The 20,662-nt window shown below is 44.3% G+C and overlaps 1 protein-coding gene across 1 annotated transcript in view; it reads left to right on the forward strand.

The window, feature by feature from the left end:
* Positions 1 to 20,662, forward strand: part of PARD3B (par-3 family cell polarity regulator beta) — a 979,738-nt gene that overhangs the window by 597,237 nt on the left and 361,839 nt on the right. The window contains exons 13-15 of the mRNA XM_036254726.1: positions 1,949 to 2,081; positions 9,381 to 9,480; positions 17,951 to 18,066. Of these exons, the coding sequence (XP_036110619.1) occupies positions 1,949 to 2,081; positions 9,381 to 9,480; positions 17,951 to 18,066 (349 nt within the window). The remainder of the gene's footprint in view (positions 1 to 1,948; positions 2,082 to 9,380; positions 9,481 to 17,950; positions 18,067 to 20,662) is intronic.

Genomic DNA, 20,662 nt, shown 5'->3' on the forward strand with positions numbered 1-20,662 from the left:
CAGGCAGATCAATTAGACTTGGCAAGAATACCATAATGGTTACTTGAACCTTATATTGATATAAAAATTGAAGAAGCTACTTAAGAAAAGTCAAAATATATAGTTGTTGGGGTATTTTTCCACATTACCCAGATGTACAAGATACGTAAACAGTTTTGATGAGGACCTTGTGAAGAATACATAATGAGCCCTTGATTGAATCAAAATCATTCTAAACAGAAACATGTTTTTCAAAGGATGCGCTCGAGGTTCGATTGTAATTCTATTTGAGCCTGGAGACTTGGTGTTAAAAAATGGGTTATGACCTGTTTTGGTTTTTTTCTCCCTTCCCAAAAACATTTTCCTCCCTTCTGCAAGCTCATCTTGGTGGAAGCAGAATATGTTTAAAAATCCATTATATTTTGTATTGGCTGGGACACTAATGGAGGACTCCACGACAGCTCTATTTACAAGCTGAATACTTTAATTAGGCTGGTTACTGATCAGTTGTTGGGATATTGATTGTGTCATTTATCAAAGAGCTGGGAAAGCAGGAAAAAATTTTTTTGTTCTTGTTGTTGTTAAATCAAAGCACAACAACAGTATGGCGATTACCAGAGGGAAAAGGAGTCAGGGAGGAATGCAGGAGGGAGTAAGGGGGGATACATGATGATGGAAGGAGACTTGACTTGGGATAGTGCACACAGTACAATATACAAATGATGTATTCTAGAATTGTACACCTGAGACCTATATAATTTTATTAACCAATGTCACCCCAATAAATTAAATTAAAAAACAAACAAAGCACAAGGCTATACAAGGTAAGTCCTACCTCTCCTGCCTGCCAGGGCTCCGGCTTTAACTTACAAGTCGTTTGCTAAGTACCAGCATTGGCTGGGCTAGCAGTGCAGAGGCAGAGGACGAGGGAAAAGCGTTACAAGCCTTGACCAAAAGCTAAAGGACCTTCAGCAGCTGAGAACATTTTATTATTAAGAATGCATAAATTGAATGTTCTAAATATTTGTTTAACTAGCAGGATACAGAGTTTTTGTAACTAAAGAGGAAAGTATAAATCAAATGCACCATTTGGGCCAAATGCCTTTCTCAGGAGGAAAGAGCTTTGGGGCTCAGATCTCTGCAGTCCTCGCACAAATGGTCAAGGGCACAGCCAAGGACGGCTTCCAAGTGACTTCCTTAAGTCTGTTAGGAAGACAGAGAACATGAGCAGGGACAAACCCAGTTGTCTGTGACTCACCCTCTTGAGCAAATAGCTCTGCACAGCCAGCCCCCGGCCGTCTCCCACACCTGTGGGACGTGGCTTGGGGGCTGTTGTTCTGGGTATCCCAGTTTTAAGGAAACTGTGAGTTTGTTTACAGACTGGAATTTTTAAGTCAAGATAGGAGAGGGAAATATGGGGGGAAAAGAGAAAAATGTCTCCGGAGATCCCCAGTCTGGCATTGTCGCAGACACTTGTTTTAGCTTCTCGCCAAGAGGCCGAGTGTCTGTGGTGGGCACACTCATGGCATTTCAGTGGCACCCCGCGTGGGTCCTGACGTGTCCGAGAGCATGTGCACTCAGTCCTCAGGGAGAGAGGGAGCCAGCTGGCTGGCAGAGAGTGGCCGGGCATGAACTGTGTGCGTGTGTTGACACCACCCCAAGCTGTGCTCCCAGATGGAAGGCCATCCAAGGAGCCGGCGGTAGGTGGGGGCAGAGGACACTGCCCTTAATCCTCTTTCGTGTTGGCTATCAGCACTCCTAATCCCAGCACCACACTGTCAGTGTTTTTTATTGCATGTTCAGAGATGTTTGAACAGATAGGCCCATTTTGATTTTCCACCACTGAGGATTTATGTGCAATTGACTCTTGAAAGATTATTCATAAACCGATCCTTCTTTTGCTTTGCTTTCATTGACCGAGTGGGCACATATTTAAAAAGCAAATGTAATTTGTATTTTCCTCTCTTAGGAGCCTTCAGAGTGCGGGGCATTTTCTAAGCCACCCTTTGAGAACTGTCAAAACGCCGTCACCACCTACAGGAGGACCGACAACGGCGCCCTGCATCCGCTTAGCACGTACAGTCCGCACGACAAACACAGAGGTGAGGGTCTCTCCATCCTCGCCCGCACAGTGGTGTGAGGAGACACACATGGGGTTTTATTTTTTTAAAAAAGAAAGAAAGAAAAGAACCAAAGAGGCATTCATTAAGCTAAGTGCGGACCTGGTTGTCCTGGTGGTGAGCACAGAGGTGGAAGGATGAGCTGACTCGGAGTCGTCAGGCGGACGGACCCCTGGCATCGCCGCAGCTCAAGTGCCCGTTCTGTGCTTGATGGGAACACGGAGGGTTGTTGGAAAACAAGCCATGCCTCGGGAGACAAAATGGCAACTTACGTTTTCATGTCTGTTTGTTTTTTGCAGTCTTTTATTTTATCTTATTTTATTTTAATCCTCACCCGAGGATATTTTTACATTTATCTTCAGACAGAACAGGAGAGAGGGAGAGAGAGAGGGAGAAAGAGAGAGAGAGAAAGAGAAAGAAACATCGACGTGAAAGAGACACATTGATTGGTTGCTACCCACCCAACCCCAACTGGGGCCGGGGACAAACCACAACCGAGGTACAGAATCGAACCTGGGACTCACTGGTCCACAGGCCAGTGCTCTAGCCACTGAGCCAAACTTGCTAGGGCTTTTTTTACAATCTTTTAATATTAGAAGTTAAGAAGTATAAATGACTAAACTTAAAATAATGTGTAGACTAGTATTAAATCATGAAATGGTCATAATGTGATTCACAGATGTGTGCTTGCTTCTGAGATGTGTGTGGTCCATACCGCGGACTGAGGCCACGTGTGAGTGGGGACGGTGGTGTCACGGTCCCGCGGCACTGTCTCCTTACTGTTTGCTGTGGACCACATTCTAGCAGAGCTCTAGGTGGAAAACACCTGGATTTTCTTCTTTGTTTTTCAAAAAGTATACTTCAGGTCACCAAGGAAATTAGTTTATTTCCCTGAATCTACTTTCTGTAATAATTTTAATTTTTGTATTATAAAAGCAATACTTATTCATTACAAAAAATTTAGAGAAAAGCAATAAAAAGAAAATTCAATGCTGCGCATACTTCTATCTACCAAAGATACTAATCAATAACATTTTTATGTGTGTGTATATATAAATTTTTATCCTCGAGGACATTTTTCCATTTTTCGGATAGAGTGGGAGGGAAAGAGAGAGAGAAACATCGACATGAAAGGGACACATCGAGTGGCTGCCACCCGCACAACCCAACCAGGGCTGGGGACAAACTGCAACTGAGGTACGTGCCCTTAGAGGGAACCGAACCTGGGTCCCTCTGGACCGCAGGCCGACGCTGAAACCCGCCAGGGCTTATGTATATATTTTAAGTCTTCCCTTCATGCAAATATGTGTATATAAAGTAAAATGGAGGTGAGATATACCATATGTCATGTTTAGGAAATTCTCTTTAATGAATAGCACATTATGAACGCCATGTTCTGTCACTGAATATTCGGCAGCATCACGGAGAGTGGTTGCATAGTGATCTATCGAATGGAGTGTTATTTCTGTAATCAATCTCTTATTTACACTTAAGATGTTACCAGAAGTTAACTATGTGGAAACAATCTCTCAACTCTGAGATTACTGAGGTTTCTCTAAATTAAATTGTTTCATCAGAGTGAGATGCTGTTTTTCCCTCTGAATTCCTCCATTTCAGTGAAAGCAGTTGCAACAGCTGTGACCATTTACTAAGTGTGTGCTGTCTGTTAGATACGTGCTAGGCAATTTACATGCACACTCTAAGTGGGCAATATTATTATCCTCATTTTACAGATGAAGAAATAGAAAGTCGGGAGAGTAAATAATTAACTCAAGCCCACACACTTGACCCATGCAGAGCTCGGATGCATTCCTGTCTCTGACTCAATGTCCCCCCCGAGCCACAGCATGGACCCGTCTCACACTGTCCCTTGAAACTCTCGAAGTCCTCTCACCTGATACTAAAAATGACCATTAGAAGCTGACTTTACTTGTGTCAGATGAAGAAATTCTCAGTGTGTCTCTTTTTAAAAATTAAAATTTTTCTTCACAAAGCAAAGTCTCCTCCTGAGACCTTGGATTCCAACGCAGGAGAATCTGGGGAAAGAACCACAAGTTTTGTACAGACTGAAACAGCACTCTGCCCGCCATGTCCCTAATAAAATATCTAGCTTTAATGTCACTTGATTATCATTTAATTCTCAAGCAACATGTTCAGTGACAGTCCAAGTCCAGAATTTTATTCCTAATTGTACCTGTGACACCCACAGGAACATGGGGACATTACCTCCTATCTTGTTTCATTTTCAGTACCTATAAAATATTGATGCTGAAGCGATAATTACACGGTATATTTTTAGAGGACATTGAAATATTCAAGGAAATTGATAATATCCAGGAAGGCTAACAAAGGCTGACATCATTAAACTATGGAACTCCATAGTGTAAGACTATACCCAGAGAAAAGTTTTTAAATAATAAAGATCACTCCAAACACGTGCTAAAAACAAAATGTAGTAATACTTTGGAACGTCAGTAGAATGTTCAGAGTTTGTCTTTCCACCGAGCAGTCGGTGTCCTTTGGGCACAAGCAGCTACAGACAACCACCGGGAAGTTCTCTCCTCCCGAGACTCAGATCCGGGGGAACAGTGCTCACACCAGCTGCCTGCACGGGTCCACTGCCCGCCCTCCCCCAGCCTCGGTGTTCTAAAGTAAACACAAAAAATCCAGTTCTTCCCAGAAGTGACTCAGTAGACATTATTTCTTAAAATCGGAGAACATCTATTTTATGATTTCCTTGTGGATCTGTGATATACTATGTTAAAATAATTAGGCCTATCAAAGCATAGACTTATTAAAATTTTAATTGTAAGAGGCCAGTAGATAAAATTCTCTTACTTGTTATATAAGCATATTAACTTAAAGATAAAAAATATATAACAACTTATAAACATGATGCTACAGAAAATTATCATGATCATTGCTTTTTAGTAATAATAATATCAACGTAAATTCTGAGAGCCATTGACAGTTCCTGAGTCTCAGATGCATGGGAGGTGATGGTAGGTCACTAAGACTCATGAAACCGGAGTGTTGACTCACCAAAACCAACTCTTTTAAGGAGCTCTTTTATAAAAACAAGATTGATTTGACAAAATGTAATGTCTAGTGAGGAGAGGAACTGTTACAGCCAAAACATTAACTTTTTTCCTTCCCTTTTTCCTTTCCTTTGTATATTTAAAAATCCAATGTTGATATGCTGTATTCCATCCATTTTTGTAATAATAGTGCATACCACCCACAGTTCCACAGTTCTTTTTTTTAGACATACATATTCCTGTCAAGCTGTTACACATAGAAGGCATTTTTAGAACTAACATTTGTAGAAATTGTAACACCATAAAATCCACATTTGTGTTGGAGGATGGCTGGCAGTGCCCGCAGTGGAGATGTGGTGCTCCAGGGTGGCAATCAGGATGGAGGCTGTGTCCCAGGGGTTCACCGTGAAATCCCGTTAAGCGTTTGAATGGTAATGAAGTCCACCAACACTGTATTTTCTGAAGAATCTGCTGGCAGATCTCAGCGCAAGCCAAGGAATAGCCTAAGCCCAGTTTGCCTCTGGTGTGTTATTACCTGTCCTTTCGAGCCCCCCTCGGACCCCCCTCCATTTCAGCTCCCGTGTGCCCCAGTCCCTTCCTCAGTCACCCATTGCCCCAGGTCTGCCAGGATCACCCACTGAGGTCTCCTGAAGCCTCGCATCTCTACCCTCAAACATTTCATCCTGCATCCTGTCCCACTGAATCCGTGTTCCCTGGGGTCCTTTGAGGAAACATAAGAGTATAATTATTCCTAAAGTGTCTGCTTTGGGGACGAGCATGTATCCACCCCTCCAGTGCATGTCAGGCACGGCCTCCACAGTGGTGATCAGAAACTGAAGTACACTTTTCAGTCTGACAGATGGTTATTGGATACCTCCGATGTGCAGAATACACCTTCAGGGATGCAGAGATGAGTACAAGCTATTAGTGTCCTCAAGAACAGTCTAAAGCAGGGGTCAGTGGACATTGCCTGTGAAGGGCTGGACAGCAGATGTTTTAGGCTTTGAGGGCCATAGAACCCCTGTTGCCTCCTGGACTCTGCCTGTCTGGTTCAAAAGCAGTGGTACGCAGTGCATGAATGAATGGGCATGACTGTGTTCAAGGCAACTTGAGGTACCAAACCGGATGGGCCCCTTTTCAGCCAAGGAACTAGCTTGCTGAGCCCTTGTCTAAAGTCACAATCCCTTTTGCCCATGTTTTTGTTTGTTTGTTTGTTTTTCCTGATCTTGCCCTGGCAGGATGGCTTCTGTAAAACAAGTAACAATAGAAGATGTTGATAAAAATAAGGGTCATTCCTATACTTAGATTGTCATATACTTAGATATGGTCATATACTTAACAAAGTGTTCTCCCTGATACTTCCAGCACCCACCTGGCACCATACAGAGTTATTACTACAGTGTTCTCGGCTCTGTTCCCGATACTGTACTTTAACCCCCTTGGCTGTTCTGTAACTGCCAATCTGTACTTCTCAATCCCTCCACCTTTGTCCTCCAGCCTCCCAGTCCCCCTCTGCTCTCTCTATCTATGCGTCTGTTTCGGGTTTGTTCACTCATGTCACAGCCCAGTGAGGCGTAGGAGCAGCAGGAAGGGAGCAGTGCTTCGTGCTGAGGCCGAGGGACGTGGCTCCTGCCCCGGTAGCCGAGCCGTCTGCTAGGCCTCCTCCAGCTGCGTGTAGCTGATAGATGGGAAAGGGGACGGTGGAGGTGTACCCCCTTTCCTACCCACGGACGGGGAATGACAGTCACCATAGTGATTCACATTGTACCGGTAAGATCCAGTCTGGGCAAAGGAGGGTGGGAAGGGGGGTCTCGGGTCCAGGTGTGCCCAGGAAGAAAGGAAAGACACAGCCACCGTGAGCACCACTGTTCTCTGCCACTATTATAAAGGCATTGGCAGATTTTAGAGCAACAGGACAAGTTTCACAGAGAAGGGAATATTTGAGGTGGACAGTGGGAGAAGGGCAGGACTTGGATGGATGGATGGATGGATGGATGGATGGATGGATGGATGGATGGATGGATGGAGTTTTATAGTTATATAAGCAAAGACACTGAAGCAGGACAGCCCAGGCTTGAGGCTGGGGAATAGTGGGTACGCTTAGGTGGCTGATGAGTAATGGAGATGGAAGGGTGGCCAGGGACACAGACCTTAATTCTGCAGACAGTTGTGCACAACTGAAATGTTTCTGAGCACGCAAGTTACACGGTCACAGGTATAATGACCACCAGCATGGAAAATGGACTGAGATTTTGAGGATAGAGAGTTTAGAGCCTGCAGGAAAGATGTCCCAATATGTCCCAGTCCCTAATTTGCACTGCAGTCTTTCTGCTGTGTTTTTCTCAGCAAGTCTCCAGCTGCCTGATAGCTGCCATATTACCAGTCACATGATCACCAGGTGGGGGTGAGGGAAACATTGCAGGGGGCAGGGCAGGGGGGCAGTGCAGGGGGGAAGTACAGGGGGGCAGTGCGGGGGACAGTGCAGGGGGACTGTACAGGGGGACAGTACAAGGGACAGTGCAGGAGGCAGTGCAGGGGGACTGTACAGGGAGACAGTACAAGGGACAGTGCAGGAGGCAGTGCAGGGGGACTGTACAGGGGGACTGTGCAGGAGGCAGTGCAGGGGACTGTACAGGGGGACTGTGCAGGGGGCAGTGCAGGGGACAGTGCTGAGGGGCAGTGCTGTAAGGGATTGGCTCACTCATTTATGGAGGTAGGCAAGTCTCAAGATCTTCAGGTGAGGTGGCAAGCTGGGGACCTAGGAGAGTCAATGATGTAGTCCAGTCTAAGGACCAGAAGCCTCAAAACCCAGAAAGAAGTGATTTTTCCATTTGAGTCTGAGAGCTGGAAAAAGCTGATGTTCCAGTTTGAGGGCAGTCAGGGAAGAAGAATTCTCTTCTACTCAGAAAAGTGTTAGCATTTTTATTCTGTTTAAGCCCTCGACTAGTTGGATAAGGCCCGCCCACATTAGGGAGGGCAATCTGCTTTACTCTGTCTACTGACTGAAATGTTAATCTTATCCAAATCAAGCTCCCAGAGTAATATGTGACCAAATAGCCTGGTACCCCAATGGCCCAGGCAAGTTGACACGTAAGATTGACCATCAAACCTGGCACGCGTGCCAGTCAAAGCAGGTCCTGTTACCAGCAGCCTCTTTCAGGGACAGAGAGACTGTCTCCTTGTTCCGGCAATCAGGGACAAAGAGCGCCCACTTTTTACCAACCATCTGACTGTAATAGCTGCAAGGTAGAGTTCATGATGTATAGAATAATAACCCTTTATTTACTTATTAGCACTTTGCATTTATATAATCACTGCTTGAACATGCACCATCTTATATAAGCATGATATTCCTTCAATGAAGGTATTCTTATCCCCACCTTACAGATTCAAAAACCAAGCCTTACAGAAGTTGGACAATTTGCCCAAGTTTAAACAGCATTAGGAGCTGTGATTGAAAACAGGCAGCCTTGCTCCACAAACTACTCTTAGCCTGGATGCTCCCTGATGCTTTTATATATTATTTAATATTGTCATTAGAGATGAGCATTAAGTGACATCATGTACAGAATGCTTAGCACACTGGTACACAGAAACCATCCCAATAAACCTTACTTGTCACTAGTTGTTATAATATTCAGAATATGTGTTTCTTTTTTTATATATAGAACAGGCTGAAAAAGTATTGACTTTTGGTGGGTGGGAAAACCAAGATTCAGACCCCAGGCCTTTGCTCCCAGGCCCCAAACCCAGGGATTTCGATTATGAAACAAATGCAAACAGAGTATTTTTTCCCTGTACTGTATCTAAATGATGAGTAAATATACTGTATCTCATGATTTTTTAAGCACTTTTTGTTACTAAGACAAATGCTTAAATCACCATATAATCAGAGCATCCATTATAGATTCCTGTTTACAAAACTGTCGTGAAAGGAATAGCTCTGTTAATCCCCCACAAATCTCAGGTAATGAGCGTGTGTCACCTTTCCCCGTTTGGAAAAGGCAGTCAAGGTGCGCGGACTGGCCGGGAGTGCCAGCAGGTCACCAGCGTCAAAACACGAGCGGGCTTGGATTTCCTTCCACAGACTCACGCTCTCACACCCTTCCGTTCCCTGCGAGGACTTCTTCTCAAGGTCGGTTTATGTGCGGCTGAAAATGGTGTCAGAGTTGGACTGCAGCAACCCAGGCGCTGAGGACTCTGCCTCCAGTTTACCGCAGCCCCATCTGTCCTTGGTTTGCAGAGCCGTCGCTTCCCGGGGCCGGGTGGGCCGAGAACGCAGCGCCGCCTTCCCCGCCGCCGCGCGCCACTCCGGACCTGGGCCTGGAGGAGTACAGCCACAGGTATGGTGAAATGCTGCACCTCCTTACGGTGTTTCTGGGGAGACCCAGCCACCTTATTTCAACTGTTCCTCTCCAGAGCGGAAATCTCAGTGTCTGCGATTTCTTTCTGGCGAAAGCTACTCAGAGCTGACAGCTTCTATTGTTCATAATCTGCTTCTTGGAATTTGTTAAGATCCGTCGTATATTATAAAATATTTAAGAAAAGTGTTGACTTTTCTTTTGCCAAGTTAAAAACTAGAACAGCAGAACTCAAAGAAAAGTTATATGGGAAGGCATAAAACAAAGCTGAGAAGACATAAAGCTTAGGTTTCTATTTGTCTTGTTTTGTAATTGGCAAACCCTAAAGGTATTTCAAAAATAGCTGTTCCAAGAAAGTTAATAGAATCTAAAAATTAAAGCAATTCCACATATAATCTAAAATATTGAAAAGAGTGCCCAATATTATATCCATTTTGTAATAGAACCCCCAAAAATCAATATTTTGTAGAGTCACACAAGCATGAGAGAGAGATTTACTAAGTATACACACCATTTGTCTAGTGGAATTCATAGATTTTGTTCTTCTGATGAGTTTTAAAAATCATTAAATCGCCCCTTTGCTATTTTCTATATTTATTATGGCTGTTTAAAAATGTGTATTTTATTTCATTCTATGTCCCATGATAATCCTGTGAAAAATTTTTTCATTTTTCTTGTAGCAATGCTGGAGTTATTCCTATTACACTTTTTATTACAATCAGCTAAAAATAAAGCCACACAAGAGAATAGCTAACTCTATTAGCTGGAAACTTACCTATATTTAGCTATCTCCAATGCCAACATTTTTGAAGACTGCTATCTTACTCAAAGACATTTTCACAACCTAGAGTGATAATCGCAATAATGCTGTAGATCACTGTCTCTGGGGTTTCTTGAAAGACTGTCTGGATGTATTAATTTTGTTCATTCATTTCCATTGCCTGCTTCAATCTTGAATTAAAAAATGACAGACTGGTGGCATTAAAATTTTAATGTAAAAATAATTCTATTTATTCTACTTTAGTGTGTAGAATGTGCAAAACTGTTGGGATAATGCAAAGAAGGATGAGACGTAAACCCTACCCTCAGGAAGACGGTAGGCTAGAAGGTAAAGTGACAAGTAGAATACAGGCACAATGTGACATTTACCAGAAGGTACAGATAAAACGCTCTGGGCTCTAAGGCAGAGGAAATGCTTCTAGATAGAGGAGCGGAGGAAACATCTGAGCTGAATCTTACGTATGAGCAGGAGAAGGACATGCGGCGAGCCCAGGGAGAAGGGGAATTTCAGAGAGAAGGAAGGGAAGAAGGAACAGCACAGAGAGGGAAAGTCAGCTGAGCTGTGCAACCTGTATTGTGGCTGATCGGCCAGAGGATACAGCCCAGAGTGCAAGGATACGGGATCCAGATTTCATTCATTAGATACTAAAATCTTATTGTAGTTCAGCCGGTGTGGCTCAGTGGCTGAGCGCTGACCCATGCACCAAAATGTCACCGGTTCAATTCCAGGTCAGGGCACATGCCCAGGTTATAGGCCCGATCCCCAGTGGGGGGCACGCAGGAGGCAGCCAATTGATGTTCTCTCTCATCGATGTTTCTATCTCCCTCTCCCTTTCCCTTCCTCTCTCTCTAAAAATCAATAAAGGAAAAACAAATTTTTTTTTTTTTTGGTACATGCCCCTAGCGGGAACCAAACCCAGGACTCTCTGGTCCGCAGGCCGACGCTCCAATGACTGAGCCAAACCGGCCAGGGCTTAAATCTTATTGTAGAGTTTCAACAGACAGTAGCGTGCTTTGACTCAGGTTTTAGTTGTGTGTGACTCGGGTTTAGTAGGTAAACGGAGGAGGGTTGATATTTACTAGAAACACAGGCTCTTTGGATGCTTTCAGAGCCAGGTTCAGTGAAAGGTCTGAGCCTGTCCTGGGAGGATGCGGAGAAGCTCTCAGACTATTGCCAGAGAAAGACCTGGACCAAGTCAAGTCTGCCCAGCATGATCTGGAAGCAGGTTCTTGCGGTGCTGCAAGAAAGGAATTTCATGGACAGTCGTGAAGGAGGAATTTAAGCAATTGTGGCGAGATTTCCTAGAGCAGCCTTGAGAGGCTGCTCACTGGCTGAGGCACTTCCCTGACACCCAGCTGGTCGGTCACAGTCACTGGCCCCGGTACCCCACCCCCGTATCTCACCAGGACCAGATGGGTGGTTTAGCAACAACTCACCACGGAAGAGGTCTAGCGTTCGGTGCCGCAGGTCTGTACTTGTCCCAGCGAGCCCAGGAGGAGAGCCAGGGCCCAGGGCTGCTCGGCCATCACCCCAGCATCCCGGGTGCCGTAGCGCAGCTTAGTCCCTGTTCCAGTCAGGTCTGGCTGTGACCAGCGCCGTGCTTGAGCCCCATGGCTGCTAGAGAGACTGGGCTTTTGTTCATTGTCCCTACATTTCCTTGGGTTTGGGAAGAGGTAAGCTTTCGTTGGAACTATCCAGTCTCTTCCTGAATCTTCCTGGGGCTGTGCTGGTGCCTCCCTCATCTAATCCCTTTCCTAGATCTTAGGGGTTTCTGCCCTTATCCTACCCAATCTACTCCCAGGTTTGTCTCCTCCCCTTTATGGTGGCTCCTACTGTGCATGCACCCGGTGAAAGGACCTACCCCTTAACCACTTCTCCCTCCCCGTTGATCTGGGGAGGTGGCATTTATTCCCTGGGGTGGGGGAAGCCTGTCTTCACTGCCCACTCCGATGTGAATGCGTTGGGTGGAGCAGTGGTGGCTGGTCCCTGGAGTGAGTGTGACTGCAGCTCCCCAACTTCACAGGCTCCGCCAGTGCCCTCCCTTCCCTCTGTCAATACCTAACCAGTGGCCTGTGCTAACGACTAACAAGACAAACCCTTCAGGAGAGAGAGTTCAGAGATGTCACAGAGACAATTATTGAGATTCAGCAGCTGCCTTTTTGGATGTTTCCTTGTCTTCACAGATTTTCTTTCTTGTTCTTTTCAGTAAAGCTCTTTCTTCCGTGATCTTAAAAAACACCTTAATTGGCCCTTACTATTGAAATCTTCGTTACATGATTTGAAATAGTAACTTCCATTTCTTCCCCCCTCTTCCTCCCTGACCCTTGTGTTTAAGCCTCTGTTCTCACCACCTAACTAGAATCGCTCTCTTAACCATGAGCAGTAATCTTTCCGTCAAAATTATGTCAATGTCTCAGACTTGATTCTTTGTTTCTTCTCCACAGTATTGATCATTAAATCATTAATTTGCTCACTCATTCATTCAAAAGTATTAATGGAGCCCTACACTGGGCACAGTGCAGAAAATACTCAAACAGATTGGAAAGCATCCCTGCCCATCAGGAATGCAGCTTCCTTCGAAGAGACCACACACAGATCATTGGGAAGCAGCCTGCCTGCTCAGCTTTAGATACAGTATGCCGTTGGAGCCAGAGCGATGGGTCACTAACCCTGCCTGCAGGTATCAAGGAAGGTTTACAGGAGGAGTAGTGTTGAAATGGTTCCTTGGAGAATAGAAAGGAGCTTAGTAGGCAGGAAGGGCAATTTAGTCTGGAAAAACCAAGTGATGGGAGAGGGAAATGCAGAGTGTGTTCGCTGTGGCTGAAGCATATGGTATCTGGGGAAGAATCAATGGGAAGGGCATTGTCTGCCATGCTCTGTGGGCACCATGCTTCCCCAGAGAGCAGCAGAGAGGCATTGAGGGGTGTCAAGCCTGGGTGACACTCTCAAGTTGAGTGAGTTAGGTTGTGGAGAATGAGTGGATGGAAGAAGCCAAAGATAAAGTTACCAGTCTGGGACTGGCAAGAGGAGAGAAGGGCTTGAATGTAGGAGCAGCATGGTGAAGGGGAAGAAACAGAGCCAACGACAGTTTCGAGATGGAAGGAACAGATCTAAAGCTTTGAAACTCTCCCTCCTGGGATCTCCTGACCTGCACCCTCCTGCAAGTCGCTGCGTTGCCTAGGCGACCAGCAGCCATGGGGTTTGGACGTGTGACGCTTGGGAGGAATTGGAAGGGAGCCAGGAGGGCTGAGGAAGCCAGACTGGGAGGCCATCCTGTTTTTAAAATAAGTAAATAAATAAATAAAAGTGGAAAGCCCAGCTTTAGGGATGGAGCCAGTCTTGTGAAGCAGAAAACTGCTACTGCGTGAGGAATGAAAGCCAGATCTGATCAAACTTGCCTGTACTTTGAACCAAAATGGAATCGGGGATGTATTAAACTTATTTGTACTATTAGGTCAATGATTAGCATACAAAAATTTAGAATATGTGTGTCTAAGTAAGAAGTAAATAAATATAAAGGAAATATATTTTCTACTGTGATATGTCAGGGACAGAATATAGTAACAGTTTAGACAATATTTGGTTATTCTCTACGTGTTTATATTCCCCTCTATCTTGGTTCTGTCTTATTTCTCTGTCCTCTCTCTCTCTCTCTTTCTCTCTCTCTCTCTCTCTTTCTCTCTCTCTCTCTCTCTCTTTCTCTCTCTCTCTCTCTCTCTCTCTCTCTCTCTCTCTCTCTGTCACACACACACACACGCACACTCATCTACTCTCACTCGTAGTAGCCAGTTGCTGAAGCCTGTTCATGGACACCTCAGACTTCAGTATGCCCCTAAAAATCTTCTTCCCCAGCTTTTACTTCGGACAGTTCTCCTTGAACAGTCATGGCTGTGTCCTGAATGTCTCTCACATTCCTGATTAGTCACTGCATTCAGGACACTGGCATGTGTTTCATGATACCCTGTTTATTCCTTACGCAGTGTAATTGGACATTGAGCATCCTTCCTGTTTGATGGATTCCCCGGCTGTTCATGCTGAAAACACAGCCTTTATCTAAGGCACGTCTCTGGCCTGCCGTCAACCCGCAGCTCCCCACAGCGTCCTCTGCAGCCTGCTCAGCCGTGAGCACACGCTAACTCCCTTCAAAAGTAAAATATGTCATATTTTGCAGTTAATCACTGTGTCACTCTCCCACTCGAAGAACTTTTAATATGTAGCGTAAAATGGCAAACTATCTTGCTAGTCTAACTTACATGTCTGAAATATTTTCACATTAACATAATTCAGCACGACACTCATTATTTAAGTGCGCTGGGTGCTCGCTTTGGCTTTAACCCCACAGTGCCTCCTACTACACTTACTTCCCTCCTTACACACCTGCCAGCCTGCCGCCAGCTTTATTTTGCCTTGTATCCATTTGGCCATTGCAAGAGTGTGCACTTGATCACATTCAAGAAAATGGTAGCACACGCATGTGTAACTACGACGGACTTAATGGACGTAGCATGTGTAGGTATACATATACATATATATGAATATTTGTTTCATGTATATGTACAAAGCACCTTTTTATTTCTTTGATAATTCTTGATTATATCTCAACGTATCTACAAAGAAATTCACTTATTTAGCAGATCCTTGATGTTATTGCATCAAGTGACATTGCCACTTATTGCTTGCTTGCTTGCTTGCTTGCTTGTTTGTTTGTTTTTGAGACAGGGAAGGTTGTCTCCCGAGAGTCAGGAGAGATTTGAGTTTTTATTATTAATTTGTCAATTAATGTGTAGTTTGGTAAAGTAATGTAAGAAAATAAAGTGTGCTAACTGGTATGTTACCGTGTGGGTAGATTCCACAGTCTGCCTTGAGCCGGGGCTCTAAACGCATGCGACCTAAGTTTTAATGAGGACTCTTCATACTGGTCTGAAACCTCCTTCCGAAAGGCTTTCCTTATAGCATGTGGTAATCACACCACATTACCCTTCTGTCCTTATATCTTTTTGATGAACTCTTTGGTTTTCCTTTACTTCATGATAGGCACCTCTCTACTGAAACAAAAAGCTAACTGAAATGCAACCAGCATCAGAGAGAGAGCAAATCTATACTAATAGGGAAAGTTTTGATTTCTTGGGATTCAGGACCAGCAACACTCTGTGCCTCAGACTGGCCACAGTTTTAGCCAAAGTTTTGTGGCTCTGGGGAAAGTTCAAGAAACCAGAGTTCTGCTCCTGACTTGGCCACTGGCCAGCTGTGCGACCTTGGAACATCCGTCTCGTCTTGGGGCCTCAGGGTCTTATCTACAAGATGAAGAGTTAGTTGAGGTGACCTTTCACACCTTGTGGCTCTTAAAGACTCTGGTTCTACGAAGACCATGAGTCTTTCTGACACTAAAACCACATCATCACAAGAGATCAAAGGATGAGAAACCAAGTGCGTGTAAAGGTCAGAACCGTAGTTAAAGGCAAGGGCTCCCTCACGCCACGGCCCAGGGGAGCCCGTCTTCATAGCAGCACCTGAGTTCTTGAAGACGGGCGGAAACAGTGGAAGTGCTGCCATTATGCGAGGCCACTGGCAATTGTACTAGTGGGTCAAGGACTTTTGTTCACAGTTGACATGTTTCGCCATCACTAGACACCACATCTAATACACTTTCTATGTCAGTGGCTTTATCAATTGAGAAGTAGACAGACATCAAGAAAGAAGGGGAAAAAAAAACACGTCAAATTCTAAAGAGTAGACGTAAATGTCTTGAGAAATTGTTGTGAAAGCGTGTAATTTCTTCACTGGACAGTGCCTCAGGCCCTCCTTCAAAGACCACTCTAACCTACAGAAATAAAGAAAAGGATTAAGAGCTCACTTACTGAGCTCTTATTGTGTGCCAGGCACTATTGTCATTACGAACACATTTAATTTATTAATCCCGACAACCGCCATATAAAGTGAGTGCTATTATTATTCATGGTAGGCTACTCTAAACATTGTGTACTAAACTGAGGCCATGGACCCTGGCTCTCAAGTCCAGGGCCCTGACCATCACACCGCATTACCCTTCTAAGTTGGAGGAAAGAAAGGATCTCAGACACAGCCCTAGCGGGAGGGCGAAAAACAGAGAAGGCAAAGGATCTGTAAAAAGCCTAGACAACTCGAAAAGCAGAACCTGCCAGTCGTTTGGAAGCTGAAACAGATCTATTTATTCATCTGCTTGTTTGTTTTCTAAAAGCTTCTATAGAACTTACCCTGTGCCAGACACTATTCTTACTTTACAAATTTTAACTCGCTTTATCTAACCACCCTGTAAGGTAGGGAGTGTAATTATACCCATTTTCTGCATAAGGAAATCAAAGCACAGAGAGGTGTGATCACTTGCCCAGGTCCCACAAGCTAGTAAGTAGCAGAGCCAAGGTTTAGCCCTGGGCAGCACTGCGGAGGTCTGGGCTCCTGAGCGCTGTGCAGTGCCGCCTGCCCAGGTACTTCCTCCCTCTCCTACCATGTTGCAGTGATAACGGTCCGTTCATTCATTCATTCAGCAACATTCGTGTCGCTGCACATTCATTTTAATACTGCTGTAAGGCAATATTAAATATGCATGACTAATGAGTTTCAATAAACGATGAAACTTATTTTGATATATTTGGTTAAGACACCGAGATCCCCTGTACATTTTAGAAGGGTTTCATTCATAAGAGTTTATTTTTGTTGTTGTTGTTTTATTGTTTATAGTGTCAAATCCCAACTGTCTGAAAAACTCTGCCTCAGTACTTTCAGACTCACCAAGGATACTTGATTTGAGTTCTCACTGTGTTTAAGATTAGGGTCAAGTTATGTTAAAATGAGCACCAGAGTTACTTTCTAAACATACAAGAGTCCCCAGGGAGGAGGTTGCTGTAATTTAACTTACAAAAAATATGTAAATATAATTTATTTCCAGATCGAGGAATAAGCTATCCTCTGTAATTTCCTCATAGGATTCCCTCCACCCTCTAGCAAAAGAAATGCAGCATTCAGCAGAAATAGAATTCTTTGAGATTGACAAGTACTAAGAAGCCTATAATGAACATTTGATGTATCTTGTGTCTAAATTGTCAACTGTGCTTTTCCTGTTATTTCCTTTTGGTATTATTGATGAGTGGACTATTTGCTCAGTATTAACATTGGTTTTAGAAACTAGACCTAAAAAAAAGTAGAAAACCACACTACTGCAGCCATCAGTCACTCAACAGCATGGTTTTCTCCAAAGGATACATATGCCTGTCATTTGTTTATAAAGGAAGGGCCTGCTTGGCCCACAGAAACCTCGTCACCTGCTTCCAGGCCCTGCCGATGGCTGGCGACGCCCTTGGAGGGCAGTGCGTGCCGGCCGCCTTGCACACTTCGAGTGACATATTGCACAGCAGGTTCCCAATTAGCAGAGCCCAGTGAAGAGGAAAACACGATATTAGCCAGAGAATATTTTACTTAAATTGTAGAGTGTGATAAAATACATGCAAACGGAATGGCTACATCTCATAAAAGAAACCTAAGATTCAAGAATGCGTTTGAAATGCGCAGTTGTGAGCTGCAGAGAGATTGTTGAGGGTCTCTGTTCAAAATGAGGACTGCTTCCTTAAACAGAGAGAGAGAGAGAGAGAGAGAGAGAGAGTTTGTCCTAACCCTAAACGTGCCTTCTTTCCGCAGCTCCGGGGTGGACTCGGCGGGGTGTTTTCCAGAGCAGCACATCCACTTCAGATGCACGACGCCCTCCAGGCAGCCCGACGCGATGAATCTGAAAGCCTCTAAGAGCATGGACCTGGGTAAGCGAGGGTGCGGTGACATGCAGGTCAGCTCAGCAGCCCAGCCCATCTGTCTTCCCAAACGTCCTGCTTTGTTTCCTCAACTCCAACTGTGCGGGCAAGGCCTCCTGCAGCCTGGAGGCGGGGATAATGGTGGTCCTATCCTCCTGCCTCCTTGCACTTACTTAATTGTAATTACCCTCTTTTTTTTGGTCCTTGCCCCTAGCCTCTAGGGCCCAGTGGAACCAAACCCGGGACTCTCTGGTCCGCAGGCTGATGCTCCAACCGCTGAGCCAAACCTGCCAGAGCTGTAATTACCCCTATTTAAAAGAGAAGTAGATGACTTATTTTTATAAGGTGGTCCATATAGGTCAGAAAAATATGATTATTCCTTCCGGAGTATTCAAACACCATAAGCATTGAACTCACCTGCCGTTGACCTGTATGCTCGCTTCTGCTGGTGCCTTTTAATGTCTTACGCACACACCTGTTGCAGGGCCTGGGAACAGAAGGTGGTTAAATGAATCCTCTCGATCTGTGATGGGCAGGAATGGCAGCAAAGGATTCATGACTTTAAAAGCCCATCTCCTAATCCTGTGACACTAGAGAGAAGAAGGGTCCTGGGTTTGCCAGATGGAGGGTGTCCTGGTCCCCTGGGTCTGTGCCTACACAAGTGCATTGAGTTCTGAGCCTCCCGGGAACCTGGGGGACTGCTGGCCACGCTCTGTAGTGCGGGCCCTGGCACAAGGGACCCTGGAAACTCTGCAGATACCCAAGGACATTGCTGCCCTCCCCTGGGCTCCCGGAGAGAGAAAACGATTAGAGAAGAGTGTGGGAGCAAAACAGATTCTCAGCGGATTGTTCATCGCCTCCTGATTGCTCCGAGGCCGGGCTCTGCAAACGTGTTTCCTTGAGGCACGTTACATATTTCATTAGTGGCAAATAGTAGAAAATAGAATAATCAAAATTGCATGTTCCACAAAACAAGCTGATAAATAGTGCTTATCTGTAACTCATTTACAGGAGTTCAGAAAAATGTTCAGTCATGATGAAGCAAGAGAAATTGATTCTATTTTCTATGAATTAAACAGATCCCTGGGACACATTCGCTCTAATCAGCTATAGTAAAAGATGGATAGAAGCCTTAACGAGGAAGCTGTCTTGAGCACTGGTCAAAAAGGGGTATCTTCTCTCTTGTGACCCTTTGACAAAACAAAGGAATAATGTGTGACAGTGCCATAGGTTATTACTAATAATTTAAGGGGCAATTTCTTTTCATAGAGTGCTTGATAAACATTTCCTGTTCTGTCTTCCCAATTCCACTATGAGGAAGATGAATGAATAAAAACTGCCCTTAATTTTGGAGAAGAAACATATTACTGCTTTCCTCGTTTTACTAAAAAAAAAATGTGGCCAGCAGTATGGGTCTATGCAAAAGAAAAAATATCTATTTTAATTTAAGGAAGAAAAATATTATCGAATCTGTAAAAATAAAACCTAAATCGGGTCCAGAAGCAGTATTTCTTTTGATTTTTTTTGTTACTGAAAAGTTTGTGTTTGAGAGGCTTTCTTTTTTAAGTGGAAGTAGCTCTTGCCAAATATACATGTTCAGCACACACCCATTGTATTTTGTCGTACCTATACAGTAAATGGCAACAGTAGTGATGTTTGTTCAGCTTACAGAGCTGGGCAGAGGTCACACGCTGTTTTCTTCAGGACACGGGTACCGAGCTCAGAGTGCACCATACAGCAGAAGTGATGAAATGTGCTGTAAAAACAGTTGTACAGTAACCATCCGAGTGTGGCTCCTTCCAGAAAGTGCCAAGTTAAAGCTCGCAGTCTTGCAGAGGGCTCTGAGGCTCCTGGGGCACCCCAGTCCCCAGAACAGTTAAGTGAGCTGTAAATATGTAAATATGCTGATTTTTTCAGTGAATAAATTCAGATGCTACCAGAATGGTAAACGTGGGAAGTGCCTTACCTGTTTGACTAGGTGAAAAGAATACTGTAAGTTGTTTAGTTTTCTGTGTATAACAGTAGGCCAATGGAAGGAATTTGCTAAAAAGGTTGGTTACTATGCTTATAGGAATAATCCCAGCAAGGTCACAAACAAAAAGTAAAAAAATAAAATTACTTCTTGTTAATCCTCACCTGAGGATATTTTCCCATTGATTTTTAATTAGAGTGAATGGGAGGGAGGAAGGGAGAGAGAGAAACATCTATGTGAGAGAGACATATCGATTGGTTGGTTGCCTCCTGTACAACCCCGACCAGGGCTAAGGATCAAACCCTAAACACAGGTACATGCCCTTGACTGGGAACCAAACCCCTGACCCTTTGGTCTACAGGCCAATGCTCCAGCCGCTGTGCCAAACCAACCAGGGCTAAAAATGTTTTTTTTTTCTTATATTCAAATATTTCCATTTTTTCCTTTATGACTTATCTCATTTATTTTCTTTTAGTACTTTTAAAGGCTTGTTTTTTTTTTTTAATGCATAGCAATCTGTAATATAATGGTATCTGTGGCTTATGAAATGGGAAAATGTTTTCTCTATGTAAATAGACAAATTATTAATAACATTTATTGACTTTTGCATCCTTTCCCCATTAATTTAGAATG

The sequence above is a fragment of the Molossus molossus genome, unplaced genomic scaffold, assembly GCF_014108415.1.
Source record: "Molossus molossus isolate mMolMol1 unplaced genomic scaffold, mMolMol1.p scaffold_m16_p_11, whole genome shotgun sequence".
Classification (NCBI taxonomy): domain Eukaryota; kingdom Metazoa; phylum Chordata; class Mammalia; order Chiroptera; family Molossidae; genus Molossus; species Molossus molossus.